Raw genomic sequence first — 17,678 nt, forward strand, 5'->3', positions numbered from 1 at the left:
ACAGTCAGCCATTATAACTCGAATTTCTATTCTATTTGGTCACCTTTCAGTGACTGTAATGGATGGCAGCACCAGAGCCCATCTATCTATTTTCTGCCTCTATACATTCTCTCTTATTGGCAATTCCCTAACACACAGTAATAGGTAAAACTGGGGTGGTGGGGGTTGGGGGCAAGACACTGATACAAAACTAGTATAAAGTTCACCACACATAAACTACCCATAAACCTTGGCACTCAGAAGATCTCCCGTAACATTGACATTTTCATCTTAGTGATCTTGGTTGTGGTTTGAGGCTCTGGATGATGAATTAGATAGAAAAGAAGATCAGCATGGTGGGAGACTTCCTCCTACATGGGTAGATGTACTGGTTAGGGTGTGCTGCCTTACAGCCCTATCCTTAACTTCGTGTGTGTGTGTGTGTGTGTGTTGTTTTTTATTTTTTGCAACATTCTCTGACTAATGATTTGAATATGCAGACCATATATTTATTTTATTTATTTAAAAAATAATGCCTTCGCCCTCCAATGGTCGGGGTGGGGTTACATAAAAACATACATAATGACAAAACAAAGAAGAATATAAAAATAAAAATAAACTAGGCAAACAGATTAACCTAAACACTGCCAGATAAAGAGTAAAGCTAGACTTATTCCTGGAAGGCCTGATTAAATAGAAAAAAATTTCAAGGCTTTCTTGAAATCTTTATCTTTGGTCATAGTTCTGCTGGCTAGAGGAAGCGAGTTCTAGGCCGCAGGGCCTGTAATTGTTCATGGATAATCTGGTATCTGACAGAGGGAGCTTCAAGGATTAATTGATCTGCTGATTTGAGGTTTCCTGAGGAAGCATAGAAGTATAAAGTAGAATGTATCCAAGGACTAGTAATATTATTAATGAGGTTATGTATGATATCTCTTGTATATTATAAGCCATTGCATACACAGCCAATGGAGGGAATGCAAACTGGAGAAATGTCATGAATTTTTGTGCCAGTGAGGAAACGAGCTGCAGAGTTTTGAACAAGCTGGAAGGATCTGAGAGTATTTTGTGGGAGGCCAGCATATAAGGAAGTGCAGTAATCTAAATCAGTAAGTAGTAAAGATTGTAGGACTGTAAGAAAATCAGTAGGTGTGAATAGTGGTTTCCTCTTCCTTCTGCTATCACCAGTCCCAAACCTATGGGTATGTCCTCTCATCCAGCGCAAATGGAGGCAGAGTTGTAAAACATTTTTTTTTTATGACATCACTAGAATATAAGTGATAATTAGAACACATTCAAACAGTGTTCTCTTCCTCCAGCTGTTGGATGGGAGTTTAGAGTTTTTGCTCTTGTAGCTGATTAAGAAGAGGATTTATTATTTTTTACTTTCAGCACCTTTATTAGTGTCAAAGTGCCTTAAATTGTGGCCCTGCTCCTGCGGACGGTTCTCCTGCAGTGAGGCGAGGTCTAGAGACTAATTTAATCTCTCCTTTGCCGTTTGCATTATAAGGAGGAGAAGTCTCTACTCTCTAAATCGGCCATTATTTGAGGATTTAGATTGAGTTACTTGCGCTTCAGCCAGGAATTCCTGTGTCCTGCCACAGGTGAGAGCTGAGAGTGAGTCCACCATGTCGGAGAAGGTCCGTCTATGCTGTGGTTGCAGGGCAAAGTGTAATTCCGCTGAAGATCCTTATGCTCTCTGTGCTGCAGTAAAGCCGAAACGCCTGAACTAAAAACGTTTTTTTAACTGAAGAGAATTTTTATGGCTATTTCATGGTTGTGATTTAGCCCTTAAACTAGTTTGAGTCAAATTGATCTTAATGGGCCAAGCTCCTGTGCATTGTTCTCTGCAGTGATGCAAACCAGGACAGCATCGCAGCTTCACTACCCATCTGATGGGGTTTGTTTTCTCTGGGAGAGCACTACCTGTGTAATTTGAGCAGGCTGTTTTCAAAAAAGGGATCGTCTGCTTACTCTCTCAGGTGAAATGCTTGTGGAGGCCAAGCTACTGCAATTGATAAGCCTTGCAGTGAAGCGTGCCATTGACAGTTTGAAAGCTCACTACCTCTTGTCAGGACTCAAAGTGAGCCCACTAACTCAAGGGTTTCCATCCTGGCTCCCATCCCTTGAATGTCGGGATAGGTTGAGCAATAAAAGACAGGTGACAAGAGAATGTAACACACTTTTATTATTCAAACTGCTTTTAACCTTTTTCAAGGCAGAAAAAGAACCAGAGCTTTCAGCTGGCTTAATTTAAGTCATACAGGCTATGATTTAAAAATAAAAAAATAGAAAAAGGAAAGGGAAAAGAGAGTTTAAGTTTGTATTGAGATTGGTTTTCTAAGGCTAGGAGACATTTTCTGAGGATTTCCATGTGCCAGTTCATATGTCTGGGTGCTGCGCTCTCTGTGATCAAATAAAGGCAGCAGAGTCTGATAGCGCATAGTGTTCAGCTTGCAAACTACAGAGTAAGTCATACAGAGCAAGCTTACAATCTGGGGTCCTCCTAGTCTGAACCTAGTGCACAAGTATATTTTAAACTCACAGACATTCCCAGAGAAAGCAGCTAAGGGCTTCTCCAGTTGTGTCTGGAATGCTGCCATCTTGAGAGCTCTTAGCAGTTATGGACTCTGCACAGTCACATAGAATTAACTCTTCCAGTGCTGAGACATTCCCAGAGAGAGAGAGAGAATAACTAACGGCAGTTTCTCTCATTGGGTAATTGCCAGGTTCTTGTGGCCTGGTTTGGCCTCTGTTGGAAACAGGATGCTGGGCTTGATGGACCCTTGGTCTGACCCAGCATGGCAATTTCTTATGTTCTTATGTTCTTCGAGATACAGCCGCCACCATTACATCAAGCGCCCCCTGGAAGAATAACATCTCACTTCCCAGCGTGGGAAGCGATAACATCCGATCGCTACGTTCTCGACATTGTACAACAGGGCTATCAGCTCCAATTCACAACCAAACCCTCCTTTCCTCACCTTGCTGTTTGATCAGCAAGGATGTCACATCCCCAACTAGGAGACAACATGGGCAATCCAAACTATTCCACCGAATGCCCGGGTCACAGGCTTCTATTCACCATATTTCCTCATTTCCAAGAAATCCAGTGGCCTTCGTCCAATTCTGGATCTTCGAGACTTGAACAAATCTCTCATCAAAGAGAAATTCAAAATGGTTTCCCTCAAATCCATTCTATCACTCCAGCACCCCAATGACTGGATGTGCTCAATAGACCTGAAGGATGCCTATTCCCACATTCCTATCCATCCATCCTCGTGGCGCTACCTGTGCTGCCGATACAAGAATCAACATTACCAATACAAAGTTCTTCCGCTTGGCCTATCGGCAGCTCCCAGAGTTTTCACCAAATGTATGGTGGTGGTGGCTGCACACTTCCGACAACGGGGTATGAGAATCTTTCCATACCTGGATGATTGACTTCTAGTAGCCTCGACTCCGGACACACTAATCAAACATCTTCGCCAAGTGATCGATTGCTTGGACGGGTTGGGGCTAGTAGTCAACTATTAAAAATCAACCTTGTACCCGACTCAAATTCTACAGTTCATTGGAGCTCGATTGGATACCACATGCAGCCGGAGGAGAGGAAAAAGGAGATGCGGTGACTCCTACGCTATCTCAAAATGACACAAAAGCCTTCAGCATGTCAAATCCTGACAATCTTGGATCACATGGTGGCAGCCATTTTCATGGTGCCCAACACCAGACTACATATTCTTCGACCACAATGGGGGTTGAAATGTCAATGGAGACAACATTTGCAACCATTGACAAAACGTCTAGTGCTCACTTTGGAAATGACAAGGGATATAGACTGGTGGCTCATCAAGTCAACACTAGCTAAAGGGGCGTTGTTCAGTCTTCCCCCCCCACAATGCAGTGCTTACCACCGATGCTTCTCGCAAAGGTTAGGGAGTGCATCTGGATCTCTTCGAAACACAAGGACTGTGGTCGCCACAGGAAAGAAACTTACAGATAAACTTGCTGGAACTCAGAGCAATTCAGAACGCCTTGCAAGCATTTCAACTTCACCTGCAGGGCTACAAAGTCATGGTCTACACGGACAAACAAGTAGCCATGTTCTACATAAACAAGCAAGAAGGGTCCGGTTCATGGTCCCTCTGCAGGGAAGCACTTCTAATTTTCGACAGGCACATTGGCATTCGATCCAATTACAAGCAACATACCTTCCGGGAGTTGTCAATACCAGAGCGGACAGATTAAGTCGAATATTCCATCCTCACGAATGGTCACTCAATCAACAAGTGGCTCAAGAAATATTCAACCAGTGGGGAGTTCCAATGATGGCCCTCTTTGCTACAGAGATGAACGCACAAGTTCCTCATTTCTGCTCAATATGGCCCAGTCAGGAAAGGACAACGCAGGATGCCTTTCTCATTCCTTGGACAGAGCGACTAATGTATGCCTTTACACCCATACCTTTCATTACAAGGACAATACAGCAATGCATAGCGGATGTGGCTCAACTAATTCTAATAGCCCCGGCTTGGCCCAGACAACCATGGTACAGCTACCTCTTACAACTCTTCATCGAGGAACCAATTTGATTACCAGATCTACCGGATCTTCTCGTACAAGAAGGGGGAACCCTTCTCCATCCACTTCACTCGTCTTTTCATCTAACAGCGTGAAGATTGAGCGGTTCCTCCTGACGGAACAGGGTATATCCACTGCAGCCCAAGATATCGTTTTGGAATCTAGGAAACAATCAACTAGACGGAATTACAGTTTCAAATGGAAGTGTTACTCCACCTGGTGCATATCCAAGGGAATTCAACCTTTACTGTTCACCGGAATCGCTTCTAGATTACCTCCATACCTTGTATATGTCTGGCTTGGCAACATCCTCAGTCAGGGTTCACCTTAGTGTCATAGCAGCATATCATAGACCACATAGCGGTCATCCAGTTTCCACTCACCCTTTGCTATCTCGTTTTCTCAGGGGTGTATTGCACCTTCGACCACCAACCTCAAAACCACCGGTTCCATGGAACCTGAACATCATCTTGGAGCAACTCATGCTATCCCTGTTCAAACCAATGGACTCAGCCCATATGAAATACCTCACGTGGAAAGGAGTCTTCCTTGTGGTAGTAACATCCGCTCGAAGAATTAGTGAATTACAGGCCTTGGTTCACTGTGCTCCATATCTGCAATTTTATCACCACAAGGCAGTTCTCAGAACTCATCCTGCCTTTCTCCCAAAAGCAGTGTCACAGTTCCACTTGAACCAAGCCATAGAACTACTAACATTCTTCCCTAAACCACATCTCAACGATAGAGAACGCTTGTTGCACACACTGGACTGCAAACGAGCATTGGTATACTACAAGGAACGGACACACTCCGACTCCCGAACCTCTCAATTATTTATCTCGTTCAACCCAAATGCACCTGGATTACTGGTAACCAAGCGAACAATCTCAAGATGGATTGTGCAGTGTATCCAATTCTGCTATAAGAAGCAAAAGTTGCCTCTAACTTCCTTTCCAAATGCTCATCAGGTCAGGGCAATAGCTGCATCGATAGCGCATCTGAGACAGGTACCACCCGTGGACATTTGCAAAGCGGCTACATGGTCATCTCTTTACACCTACACGTCCCCCTGCTGCTTGGACCAATAGACGGCTGATGATCCCAAACTAGGGCGAGCAGTTCTGCAGTCTCTATCAATGTAACCATGTCGACTACCACTGTGAATAGATCACGCGGGGACAATAAGCTTGCGTGATTGGGAGCTTGGGACTCCCATGACAGCATGGCTAATTCAGCCCTGCTATCAACGGGAAAAAGCAAGTTTGCTTATCGTAAATGGTGTTTCCGATGTTTTCGTAGGATGAATTAGCCATGCGGAACCTCCCTCCTCCCTGGTTAGTTGACCTCCTATTCTGCTACACATAAGCTTAATTACAGACTGAAGAGATTCTGTTTTCCTGCGCGGGAACACATTCGCAGCCGCAGAGAGCAAAGCTCTAACTTCTGCTTGGAAAGCTCCGCCTCCCGGGTCCTGAATGACAGTTCCCATGACAGCATGGCTAATTCATCCTACTATCTACGGAAACACCGTTTATGGTACGCAAACTTGCTTTTCCTGAACGTACCCAGATCAGTCCAGACCAGTGGGTTGGGCATTCCTACCAGCAGATGGAGTCAGAGAACAAAACTTTGGGCACTGCTACTTAACGAGCGCGCCACCTGCAGTCCCTCAATATTTCTCTGACTCCAGCAGATGGTAGAGATGCAAATCTGCAGTCTGTTAGTTAAAAAAAAAAAAAAAAGGTTATTAGAGAGAGGTTTTTTTCATAGGATAGGCTAGTTTGAAGTTAGTAGTGTAGCTTCCTGAGGTGTTAGGCACCTTTGTGGGCCATCCCTCAGTTGAAGCTGGGCGTCCGGGGGGTTGGATACCCCTGCCTGCGCCTCGCCCGCATCGGTGCCAGTGTCTCGATAGCCAGGGGTTCCTGGTTTCCTCAAGCACTGAGGAGGCTCCTCTCACTCCTTCCTCAGACTCCAACTCTGTGAGGTTAAAGTTTCTTCAAAAAAAAAAAAAAAAGAAAGCAAGGAAGAAGTCTTTCAAGGTAGGAGGAGTTCATTTGGGGGACGGGCCGTACCGTTTTGTTGGCAGGCCAGCTGGAGTGGTGAGCTTAACCCTGCGTGTCCTCCCGACAGCCCAGGGCGCCAGGTAGGTGGCCGGGGGGGGGGGGGGGGGGTAGGCCTTTGCACACGTGTGAGGCCTTCTTTTTTTTTTTTTCTCGCACCGGCAGCTCTCCTCACAGCAATTTCCCCTGCAGGGAGTTTTTCTACTTTAGCTCCTGCAATCGCTCAAAGGTTTTCTGACTGGAATTTTTTTCTTTTTTTTAGCCGACCACATTGCTGCTCGTTTTTTCTCAATGGCACCCTGGCATAAGTTGGGAACCTGCTGCGCTTGTGGGGCATCAGGGCATGCTAGTTCCCTGAGTTCTGCCTGTTCTTCAGGGCAGGAGAGAAATTCCTCGGGGGGAGCAGCAAGCAGGCAAGGGCTCCGGTCCTCCTCGGTGGGGGAGGGTAGCTCGTGGCGGCTGCCGAGGGAGGAAGAGGACCCTCCCATTCTTTCTCCGGTGGACCAAATTCCCGCATTTGGGGATATCTCTGGGCCACCGGACCCTCCTATGGGAGGGGGGTGGTATTGATTCAGGGTCGTTTTGCCCTGAGTTTGTGCTCCTGTTGCATCTGGCATTCCTGGCTAGGAAACAGGAGATCCTGAAGGGAGCAGCGCAGCCAGACCCTTTGGCGGAACCTCCACCAAAGCGAATACCCATGGGGTCCTCGGAACGCTATCACTCTGCAGGGGCTCACCAAGGGGCTCAAGGTGTGGATAGGTTGCCGGCCCCACTCAGGGATCCCTCAGACCCTGGGGCAGATCAGGATCCGGGACTCACCCAGGATATGGGTGATGTGATACTGGACTACCCGGATCAAGATGACCTCCCACCCTCGGAAGGTGATGATCCCAGTGTAGTGCGCTTGTTTAAGCGAGTGGCGCTTCGACCTCTCATTCCCTAGATCTTGGAGGTCCTGGGGATTAAAGTTTCACAGGAGGAATCAGACAGCGATGGTGTCAACCCAGTCCTGGATGGGATTCAGGGTCAGACGACTTCCTTCCCATTATCTAAGAAGGTCCGCAAGCTAGTGACCTGGGAGTGGGACTCTCCGGATGCGGGTTTAACAGTGGGAAGAGCCATGGCGAAACTTTACCTGCTATCGCAGGATGTTTTGGATCTTCTAAAGATGCCAAAGGTGGACACGGCGGTGTCTGCCATGACTAAGAAGACCACCATTCCTGTGGCCAGGGCTGCTGTGCTGAAGGACATTCAGGACCGCAAACTGGAGATTCATCTGAAGCGAGTCTTCGTGGTCTCAGGGCGGCAATTTGCACCAGCCTCATGCAGAGAGCGTATCTTTGCTAGGTTCAGGAGGTGGCTACAACCCCCAGTCCCGACGGCAGGGGGCCCTTGCAAGCCACGCGTTTGGAGGCAGGAGTTGCCTATGTCACGACACGTTGTATGAGTTGATTAGGATCTTGGCACGTAGTATGGTGTCTGCGATTATGGCTCGTAGACTGCTCTGGTTGCGTAATTGGTCAGCAGACTTGTCTTCCAAGTCTCAACTTTGTAACCTCCCCTTTAAAGGCAAGCTCCTCTTCTGGGAGGATCTCGACCAGTTGGTGAAATTGCTGGGGGAGTCCAAGGGCAACCGATTGCCAGAGGATAGGAAACCTTCAGGGAAGGTTTTTCCCCCACGGGCTCGTTTTCGGGATTCGGGGTCCAGGCCGGGCTCGGGACGTCAGCAGTCCTTTCGTGGAGGTCAGTGCCCAGGCAGAGGGTCCACGGGCCAGGATGCTGGTTGTGGAAAACCTACCCAATGAAGTCAGTGGCACCCATTCCATCGTAGAAGCTGTCGGAGGCAGATTGTAGAGCTTCTACGCGGAGTGAGAAATGATTACCTCGGACCGATGGGTCTTGGAAGTGGTCCGGGACGGTTATGCTCTCGAGTTTTTGCGCCCGGTGTGGGAGTCCTTTGTGGAGTCTCGCATTGCTTCGCTGGTCAAGCGCGAAGCAGTACAGGGGACTCTACAATGGCTGCTCAATTTCCAGGCCATTGTTCCAGTTCCTCTGGCAGAACAGGGCAAGGGACGGTATTCTGTCTACTTTGTGGTTCCCAAGAAAAGAGGGTACCTTTCAACCCATTCTGGATCTGCAGAAGGTGAACAGGTGCTTGCGAGTTCCCCGTTTTCGCATGGAGACTTTGAGAACTATGGTGGCCGCGGTACGCAGAGGAGAGTTTCTCGCGTCATTAGACCTCACCGAGGCATATCTCCACATCCCAATTCGCCGGGCTCACCAGCGGTTCCTCCGCTTCAAGGTCATGGGCCAACATTTCCAGTTTCAAGCTCTTCTTTTCGGCCTGGTGATGGCTCCACGTACTTTCTCCAAGCTGTCTGGCTGGCCCTCCGAGCATTTCTTCCTCTGGTCAAGGATACAATGTTTCGAGTGTTCTCAGACAACACAATGACAGTAGCTTACATCAACCGTCAAGTTGGGACACAGAGTTTCGCGGTGACATTGGAGGTGAAGCTATTGTTCGCTATTGTTCGCTAAGGCCAAGACCAAGGTGTACCTCAAGGTTCTTCCCTCTCTCCCACCCTGTTCAACGTCTACCTCCTCCCCCTCTGCCATCTGCTATCACAGCTTAAACTTACTCATTACCTCTATGCAGACGACATCCAGATCCTCATCCCTATCACAGAATCTATTCAAAAAACCTTCGCCTACTGGGAGAATTGTCTTCAACCAATTAAACAAGTACTCTCCAGCCTGAACCTGATTCTAAACTCCAGCAAAACAGAGTTGCTACTGATTTCACACAACCCGAACACCCACACACCTAACCTGACACAAACCACATCTTTAAACATTGAGCTCTCTGCTGACGTCAGGAATCTAGGAGCATGGCTGGACAATCAACTTAACCTAAAAAAATTCATAAACACAACCACCAGGGACTGCTTCTTTAAACTACAGGTCCTAAAGAAACTAAAGCCACTCCTTCACTTCAATGACTTTCGCCTCGTACTTCAATCCATTATTTTTTCGAAACTTGATTACTGCAACTCAATCTTACTTGGCCTCCCCTCCAACAGCATCAAACCCCTACAGATAGTACAAAATGCCGCAGCCAGAATCCTAACTAACACGAAGAGAAGAGACCATATTACCCCCATCTTGAGCAACCTCCACTGGCTACCCATCAAACAGAGAATCCTATATAAAACATTAACCATCATTCATAAAGCAATTCATAACGTCGCACCTATATCTCTACAAACCCAACTTCGTCCACACTTATCTTCCAGACCCATCAGAAGCGCCTACAAAGGCACATTAGCTGCAGCTCCTGCCAAATCAACACTAAGAAAAAGAGCACTCTCCACTGCGGGACCACACCAATGGAATGCGCTCCCACCAGACCTTCGACTCGAATCCAATCTACTAGAGTTCAAAAAAAGGTTAAAAACCTGGCTCTTCAGGCAAGCTTTCCAATAGGCACCTCCTCCTGACTTTCAGATCCAACCATTGCAGGGTATCACCAACACCTTGCCACTTAATTTTCATACCGTAATTGCTTATTCACAATTCTAACAGTCATTATTCACCTTTATATAACCGTCTACTGCAGACCATATTCGCTACTAAAGTTCCTTGTAAAAAAGGGTAAATCTGTTAAACGCTATTGTTACACTCTATGTTATTTGTAATAATGTTCAATGGTTTATTGTTATTGTTCCATGTTCTATGTAAAAAAAACCCAGGTCTAACTTCCCAGACCAGGGCAACCTCTTTCGTTACTTGTAAACCGGACTGATTTGTATTGCATACAGGAATTCCGGTATATAAAAATTTAAAATAAATAAATAAATAAGGCGGAGCGCCATCTCAAAGGAATCGCCGCATCTCATGTCGCGGGCGTGGAAAATGTACAGGCGGACTTCCTCAGCAGGCAACAGCTCAATCCGGGAGAGTGGGAGTTAGCTCCCGAAGCATGGAACCTCATTTGCATCAGGTGGGACATGCCTCAGTTGGATCTGATGGCAACTCGAGCCAATGCAAAGGCGGAGCACTTCTTCAGCCATCGTCGAGAATTAGGCTTGGTAGGACTGGATGCTCTGGTATGTCCGTGGCCCACAGGCATTCTTCTCTATGCCTTTCCTCCCTGGCCTCTCATCGGTCGGCTTCTACGACACATAGAGCAGCATCCAGGCATTGTAGCGTTGGTGGCTCCGGTGTGGCCGCGTCGCCCGTGGTTCGTGGACATGGTGCGATTAGCCTTGGAAGATCCTCTACAGCTGGCGCATCTTCCGCATCTACTCCATTAGGGGCCCATATTTTCGGATCGGGAGGATCACTTCTCTCTTGTGGCCTGGCTTTTGAGAGGCAGCGATTGCGATTGAGGGGATATTCCGAGCAGGTCATTTCCACTCTTCTTCAGGCGCGTCGGCCTTCTACTTCGATGGCCTATGTTAGGGTCTGGAAGTTATTTGAGGCATGGTGCCGCCAGTGCTCCTTAGATCCTTTGTCAACGGAGATTCCCCAGGTGTTGGACTTCCTGCAACAGGGGTTGGCCAGAGGTTTAGCTTTCAACTCTCTTAGGATTCAGGTGGCTGACTTAGGTGCCTTAAGGGGCAGAGTTCACGGTCGGTCGCTGGCAGTGCATCCAGACATTTCGCATTTCCTCAAAGGAGTAAAGCATTTACGTCCTCCCGTACGCCCGTTATGTCCGGACTGGAGTTTGAACCTGGTGCTTTGGGTGTTTTGCGGAGCCCCTTTTGAGCCTTTATGGAGGGCTCCCATTAACGATTTGACCTTGAAGACCTTTTTCCTCGTAGCCATTTGTCCTGCTCGATGCATTTCAGAGTTACAGGCTTTGTCGTGTCAAGATCCTTTTCTTAGGATTTACGATGATAGAGTTTTGCTGCGCATGGTTCCTCCTTCGTGCCCAGGGTGATCTCTGCTTTTCATGTCAATCAGGTGGTGGATCTGCCAGGATTTCCGAACTGGTCCAGGGATTCTCCTCAGGAGAGGGAACTTCATCTTTTGGATGTGCGTCGCGTTCTTTTGTGCTATTTGGAGGTTACTAATGACTTTCGGCGTTTGGACCATCTGTTTGTCTTGTTTGGGGGTCCTAAGAAGGGTGACAAGGCTTCAAAGCCGACTATTCTGAACTGGATTAAGGAGGCTAGCGCTGCGGCTTATGTTGCCCTTGGGCGTCAGGTGCCCGTGCGTCTGAGAACTCATTCCACTAGAGCCCAGTCTACCTCCTGGGCTGAGTGTCAGCTTCTGTCGCCTCAGGAGATCTGTAGAGTGGCAGTTTGGTCCTCCCTGCACACTTTCACCAAGCATTATCGTTTGGATGTGAGGGCACAAGATGAATCGTCCTTTGGGGAGGGTGTATTTCGAGCAGTTCTTTCGGGTTCCTGCCCAGTGTACAGTAGCTTGGGTATATCCCACTGGTCTGGACTGATCTGGATATATTCAGGAAAGGAAAATTGATTCTTACCTGCTAATTTTCGTTCCTGTAATACCACAGATCAGTCCAGAGACCCGTCCCCCTCTTCAGATTCCGGAAGACTACCTTGAGAGGTGATATTTCCTGAAGAAACAATTTGGTCTTTTTCCAAATGCTCCGGAAGGGGCAAGTTCCAAGGTGGTTTAGTGGTTTTTTGTTTTATCTGTTCCAGGCGAGAGGTTGGCGATTAAGTTTTTGGGTTCCAACCTCCTTCGCCTTTTAAGTAAAGTTTGGTTGTTTAGGCTTGGGTAGAGGTCAATACTGAGGGACTGCAGGTGCGCTCGTTAAGTAGCAGTTCTCTGACTCCATCTGCTGGTAGGAATGTACAACCTACTGGTCTGGACTGATCTGTGGTATTACAGGAACGAAAATTAGCAGATAAGATCCAATTTTCCTGTAATTTGATCACTTTCCATAGGGATATTTCCCGTTTTCTAAGTGGGGTAAAACATCTAAGTCCTCCGATTAGATCTGTGTTTCCTCATTGGAGTTTAAATTTAGTTTTGCAAGCACTAACTAAACCTCCTTTTGAGCCTTTAGGAAAATTTTCAATTAAGGTCTTAACTCTTAAAACAGTCTTTTTAGTGGCAATTATGTCTGCAAGAAGTATTTCATGTCAATCTCCTTTTTTGAAATTTACAAAGAATTTGGTAATTCTGAGGTCTGTTCCTTCCTTTTTTTTTTCCTAAGGCAGTATCTTCTTTTCATATGAATCAGCATTTGTTCTACCTGCTTTTAACAAGAGTGAGTGTAAGGAAGGTCTAAATTCATTAAGACTTTTAGATGTCAGGAAATGCTTAAGATTTTACCTTGAGAAAACTAAAGTTTTTCCGAAAATTTGAAAGGTTATTTGTTCTTTTTTGTGGTCCACGTAAGGGAGAATCTGCTTCATATTCTTCCGTAGTTAGATGGCTGAAGAATTCTATTTCTTCAGCTTACTTGTTACAAGGTAAAATGGTACCTAATCTGATTAAGGCACTTTCAACACGAGCACAAGCCTCGTCATGGGCTGAAATATGTTCAATAAGTCCGTTGGCAATATGAAAGGCGGCAACATGGACTTCTTTGGGAACATTTGCAAAACATTATAGATTGGATCTTCTCGCTAGACAAGATGCCAATTGTATTTATTTATTTATTTTGGTTTGTCTGTCTTAAAAGTGGGATTGTAATCCATCCACCCTTAGATGGGCTTTGGTATTTCCCTTAGGTTTGGGGCTGCCGAAGCAGAAGGAAGAGGAAGGAGAAATTATATCTTACCTGTTAATTTCCTTTCCTTTACTTCTGGTCCACCAGTCCAGAACCCCGCCCTTTATATTTGAAGTTAAGATTTCTAATCAAATTATTTTGAGAGTTTCATTTTTTCTGTTAGTTGCATTTGGGCTTGGTTTCCTTCAAGTAGGGATTGCGATTATTCATTTTATTTATTATGGCACTATTTTAATTTTTAGAACTTCTTACTTTTACAGTATGTTTGTTTTTATTAATTTTAGCTTTGACTATAGTAAACTGTTTGAATGTGTTCTAATTATCACTTTTATTCTAGTCATGTCATAAAAAAAAAAAGTTTTAGAACTCTGCCTCCAAGTGTGCTGGATGAGAGGACATACCCATAGGTTTGGGACTGGTAGAGCAGAAGTAAAGGAAAGGAAAGGAAATTAACAGAGAAGATTTAATTTCTCCTTAATAAGACATAAAAGTCTTCAGTTCTGTGATGAGGACTGTACGACAGATTTAATGTCTCTTAAAGTCTTGTCTAACATCTGGTTTCTTGTTAGACTAGCTTGGCTTGAATCAGAAACTGCAAGGAGGATGGATGAACTGAACAAACTCCGCAGAGAAGAAACGGATATAGCACGCAGAATTCGGTACTTGTTTTCTTTATTTCAAGTGGCATATGGGGGACTCTTATAACAGAGTAAATGATTTCTTTGCATAAGAACATGCCATACTGGGTCAGACCAAGGGTCCATCAAACCCAGCATCCTGTTTCCAACAGTGGCCAAAACCAGGCCATAAGAACCTGGCAAGTACCCAAAAACCAAGTCTATTCCATGTTACCATTGCTAATGGCAGTGGCTATTCTCTAAGTGAACTTAATAGCAGGTAATGGGCTTCTCCTCCAAGAACTTATCCAATCCTTTTTTAAACACAGCTACACTAACTGCACTAACCACATTCTCTGGCAACAAATTCCAGAGTTTAATTGTGCGTTAAGTAAAAAAGAACTTTCTCCGATTAGTTTTAAATGTGCCCCATGCTAACTTCATGGAGTGCCCCCTAGTCTTTCTATTATCCGAAAGAGTAAATAACCGATTCACATCTACCCGTTCTAGACCTCTCATGATTTTAAACACCTCTATCATATCCCCCCTCAGTCGTCTCTTCTCCAAGCTGAAAAGTCCTAACCTCTTTAGTCTATCCTCATAGGGGAGTTGTTCCATTCCCCTTATCATTTTGGTAGCCCTTCTCTGTACCTTCTCCATCGCAATTATATCTTTTTTGAGATGCGGCGACCAGAATTGTACACAGTATTCAAGGTGCGGTCTCACCATGGAGCGATACAGAGGCATTATGACATTTTCCGTTTTATTCACCATTCCTTTTCTAATAATTCCCAACATTCTGAACCGACGATTTCAATGTGTTATCCACTATGACACCTAGATCTCTTTCTTGGGTTGTAGCACCTAATATTGAACCCAACATTGTGTAATTATAGCATGGGTTATTTTTCCCTATATGCATCACCTTGCACTTATCCACATTAAATTTCATCTGCCATTTGGATGCCCAATTTTCCAGTCTCACAAGGTCTTCCTGCAATTTATCACAATCTGCTTGTGATTTAACTACTCTGAACAATTTTGTGTCATCTGCAAATTTGATTATCTCACTCGTCTTATTTCTTTCCAGATCATTTTAAATATATTGAACAGTAAGGGTCCCAATACAGATCCCTGAGGCACTCCACTGTCCACTCCCTTCCACTGAGAAAATTGCCCATTTAATCCTACTCTCTGTTTCCTGTCTTTTAGCCAGTTTGCAATCCACGAAAGGACATCGCCACCTATCCCATGACTTTTTACTTTTCCTAGAAGCCTCTCATGAGGAACTTTGTCAAACGCCTTCTGAAAATCCAAGTATACTATATCTACCGGTTCACCTTTATCCACATGTTTATTAACTCCTTCAAAAAAGTGAAGCAGATTTGTGAGGCAAGACTTGCATCAGTATGATCTCATACTCTCTGAAACTATATGAGTCATAATAGAAGAAAGTGTTGCTTGGCTAACAACATCAAAGTGTGGTTTTCTCCTTTTGGTTTTCATGTACTTGATGAAAGAGTGATGTGGTTAGAATGTGCCTTTTTTTTTTGGTAAGGTTTATCTGATATTATGGTGGTACTGAATGGTAAGCATTTAAAGGAAACGGTACCTCTTTCTCTAATGTAGGGTAACTTGGAAGCTTGCAGCTATTGGATTGAGATATGTGCATGTGCTGTAAGTAGCTTTGATGAAGCCTCCCACTGCCGCTCCTTGAGACTTACTTCACCCTCCATTGCCTCAGATACAAATTTAGATTGCCAGCCTTTTGGGGGCAGAGAAAATACCTCTCATACCTGAATGCAATATGCTTTGAAGTGTCTGAAAGGAGGAATATAAATCAAATAAATAAAATCTGAATGCACATACCTTGTTTTACAATTTAGATTCGAGGGCTAAGTTTGCCTTGTAAGGCATCAGTCTGTTGCATGTGTTTGACTCCTTTCATGCTTCAGAAGTGGGCAAAACGAGCAAAAATTGTAATTAGATTAGATAGGAATACAAAACATAGTGGATCCACAGGTCTTAGGATCAAACATTTCACATGTCAGAAGCAAGCCATAGACGCATGCTTTGATCAAAGGGCAATCTTGTTGTTTTGTGGTCAGTTTCAGCTCCATAATTTTCTGTTTCTGCCTCACTTGATTTGCTCTTTGATATGTCTCCCAGCTGTATTCATTCAACCTGGCACATGGAGTCTATTTGCAGGGGTCTGTAATATTACTCTTTGTCTCAGGGTTGTGGATCAAGTGACTGGTTGGAGTTTACTATTGTACTACTGTGTTTAATCTTTGGATGTACAGTATTTATGTGACTGTTCCAGATATTTGCCCCACAGTTTCCATTTGTGAATTCACTATCCTGAACATTTGACAAGCCTGTGATATTGTATGTATTTTTAAATTACCTGTTCCATGGTCAGAGTCTCCCCATTGGCCCTGCTGTGCATGCCAGCAGAGGACATTAGGGACCCCTGGTGTGTGTGTGTGTGTGTTCATTTGTTCGTGTTAGGTGCTCTTTCAACCTGTGTGGAAAGACTTCTCTACTTGGCAGTTTTGTTTTGTTTTTCTCTGTGGGAGTTCTGCACCAATTGCAGGTTGCAGTCTGTGCAAGATCTCCTTGTCTCCTTTGGAAACAGGTCTGCCCCCTTCTGTTGATGCAGAATTTTACTGTGGAGTTGTTTGGGGTTTGAATTCATACTTTAAATGTTCTCTGTAGCATGATGCCGGGATCTTCATAGCTGGGTTCAGATGTCTTGTCTTATAAGAAGGAGCTGTTCTGTAATGAGGCAGGGTGAGACAGCCGCTTCAGGCGGCAAGATTTTGAGGCAGCAAAATTGCCCCCTGAAACCTTCCTGCCACAGCTGCCTCGCCCTTTATTCAGGCAAATTCTGGCAGCAGGAAAACCTGCAGTGCTGGTGGCATGGAGCAGCGACATGCTGGCGGGGTTTCCACTTCTAAAAGGAAGGTCCTGTGGCGGCATGAAATTGTGACATGCTGGCGGGGTTCTCACTCCCTGCCAGCAAAAGGAAGGTCCCAGTGGCGTGGAACTGCGATGTGCTGACGAGATTCCTACTCCCCGCCAGCAAAAGGATGATCCAGCGGCCAAAGAAGAGTCACTGCAGTGCCGCCAGCGTTTCCCCCGCAGCCGGCAGCAGAAGAGGCCTTACCGTGCAGCCAGAGAAAAGGTCCAAAATGTGTATGTGAAAGAGACTTATCCTGTGAGAGTGAGTGCCTGTGTGTGAGAGAGACTTTGTGAGTGTGTATGAGAGGGTGTGTGTATGCTTGTGAGAGGGTGGGGGTGTGTATGAGAGGGAGGGTGGGAGTGTCTGTATTAGAGGGTGTGTGGCAGTGTGGGTGGTGTGTGTATGGGAGGATGGTGGGGGGCATGTGTGTATGGGGAGGGTGGTGGGGGCGTGTGGGAGGGTGGTGGGGGTGTGTGTGTATGAGAGGGTGTGTGGCAGTGTGGGTGGTGTGTGTATGAGAGGGTGGTGGGATGTGTGTGTATGTATATATGACAGTGGTGGGGTAGGGGTATATATATATATGTATGTATATATGTATATGTATGTGTGTGTGTATGAGAGGGTGGGTGTGTGTATATTTGAGTGTTTTTTTGTATGTGTATTTGAGTGTCTGTGAGAGAGAGTGCCTGCACACGTGTATGCATGTGTGAGAATACCTGTTTACAGAGGGGTAGATTTTAAAAGAAGCGCGATCAGCCTAC

At 45.5% G+C, this 17,678-nt stretch overlaps 1 protein-coding gene across 7 annotated transcripts in view; it reads left to right on the top strand.

Moving 5' to 3' along the window:
- The window catches only part of KIAA0753 (KIAA0753 ortholog), a 155,217-nt gene that overhangs the window by 57,824 nt on the left and 79,715 nt on the right, over positions 1 to 17,678 (top strand). For 5 of the 7 annotated variants that reach the window (XM_029612390.1, XM_029612389.1, XM_029612391.1 and 2 more), the window contains one exon: positions 13,905 to 13,994. The exons of the other annotated variants lie outside the window; for them this stretch is intronic. In XM_029612390.1, coding sequence (XP_029468250.1) covers positions 13,905 to 13,994 — 90 coding nt within the window. The remainder of the gene's footprint in view (positions 1 to 13,904; positions 13,995 to 17,678) is intronic. 7 annotated transcript variants of the gene reach the window in all.

Source organism: Rhinatrema bivittatum, chromosome 8 (assembly GCF_901001135.1).
Source record: "Rhinatrema bivittatum chromosome 8, aRhiBiv1.1, whole genome shotgun sequence".
Taxonomy (NCBI): Eukaryota; Metazoa; Chordata; class Amphibia; order Gymnophiona; family Rhinatrematidae; genus Rhinatrema; species Rhinatrema bivittatum.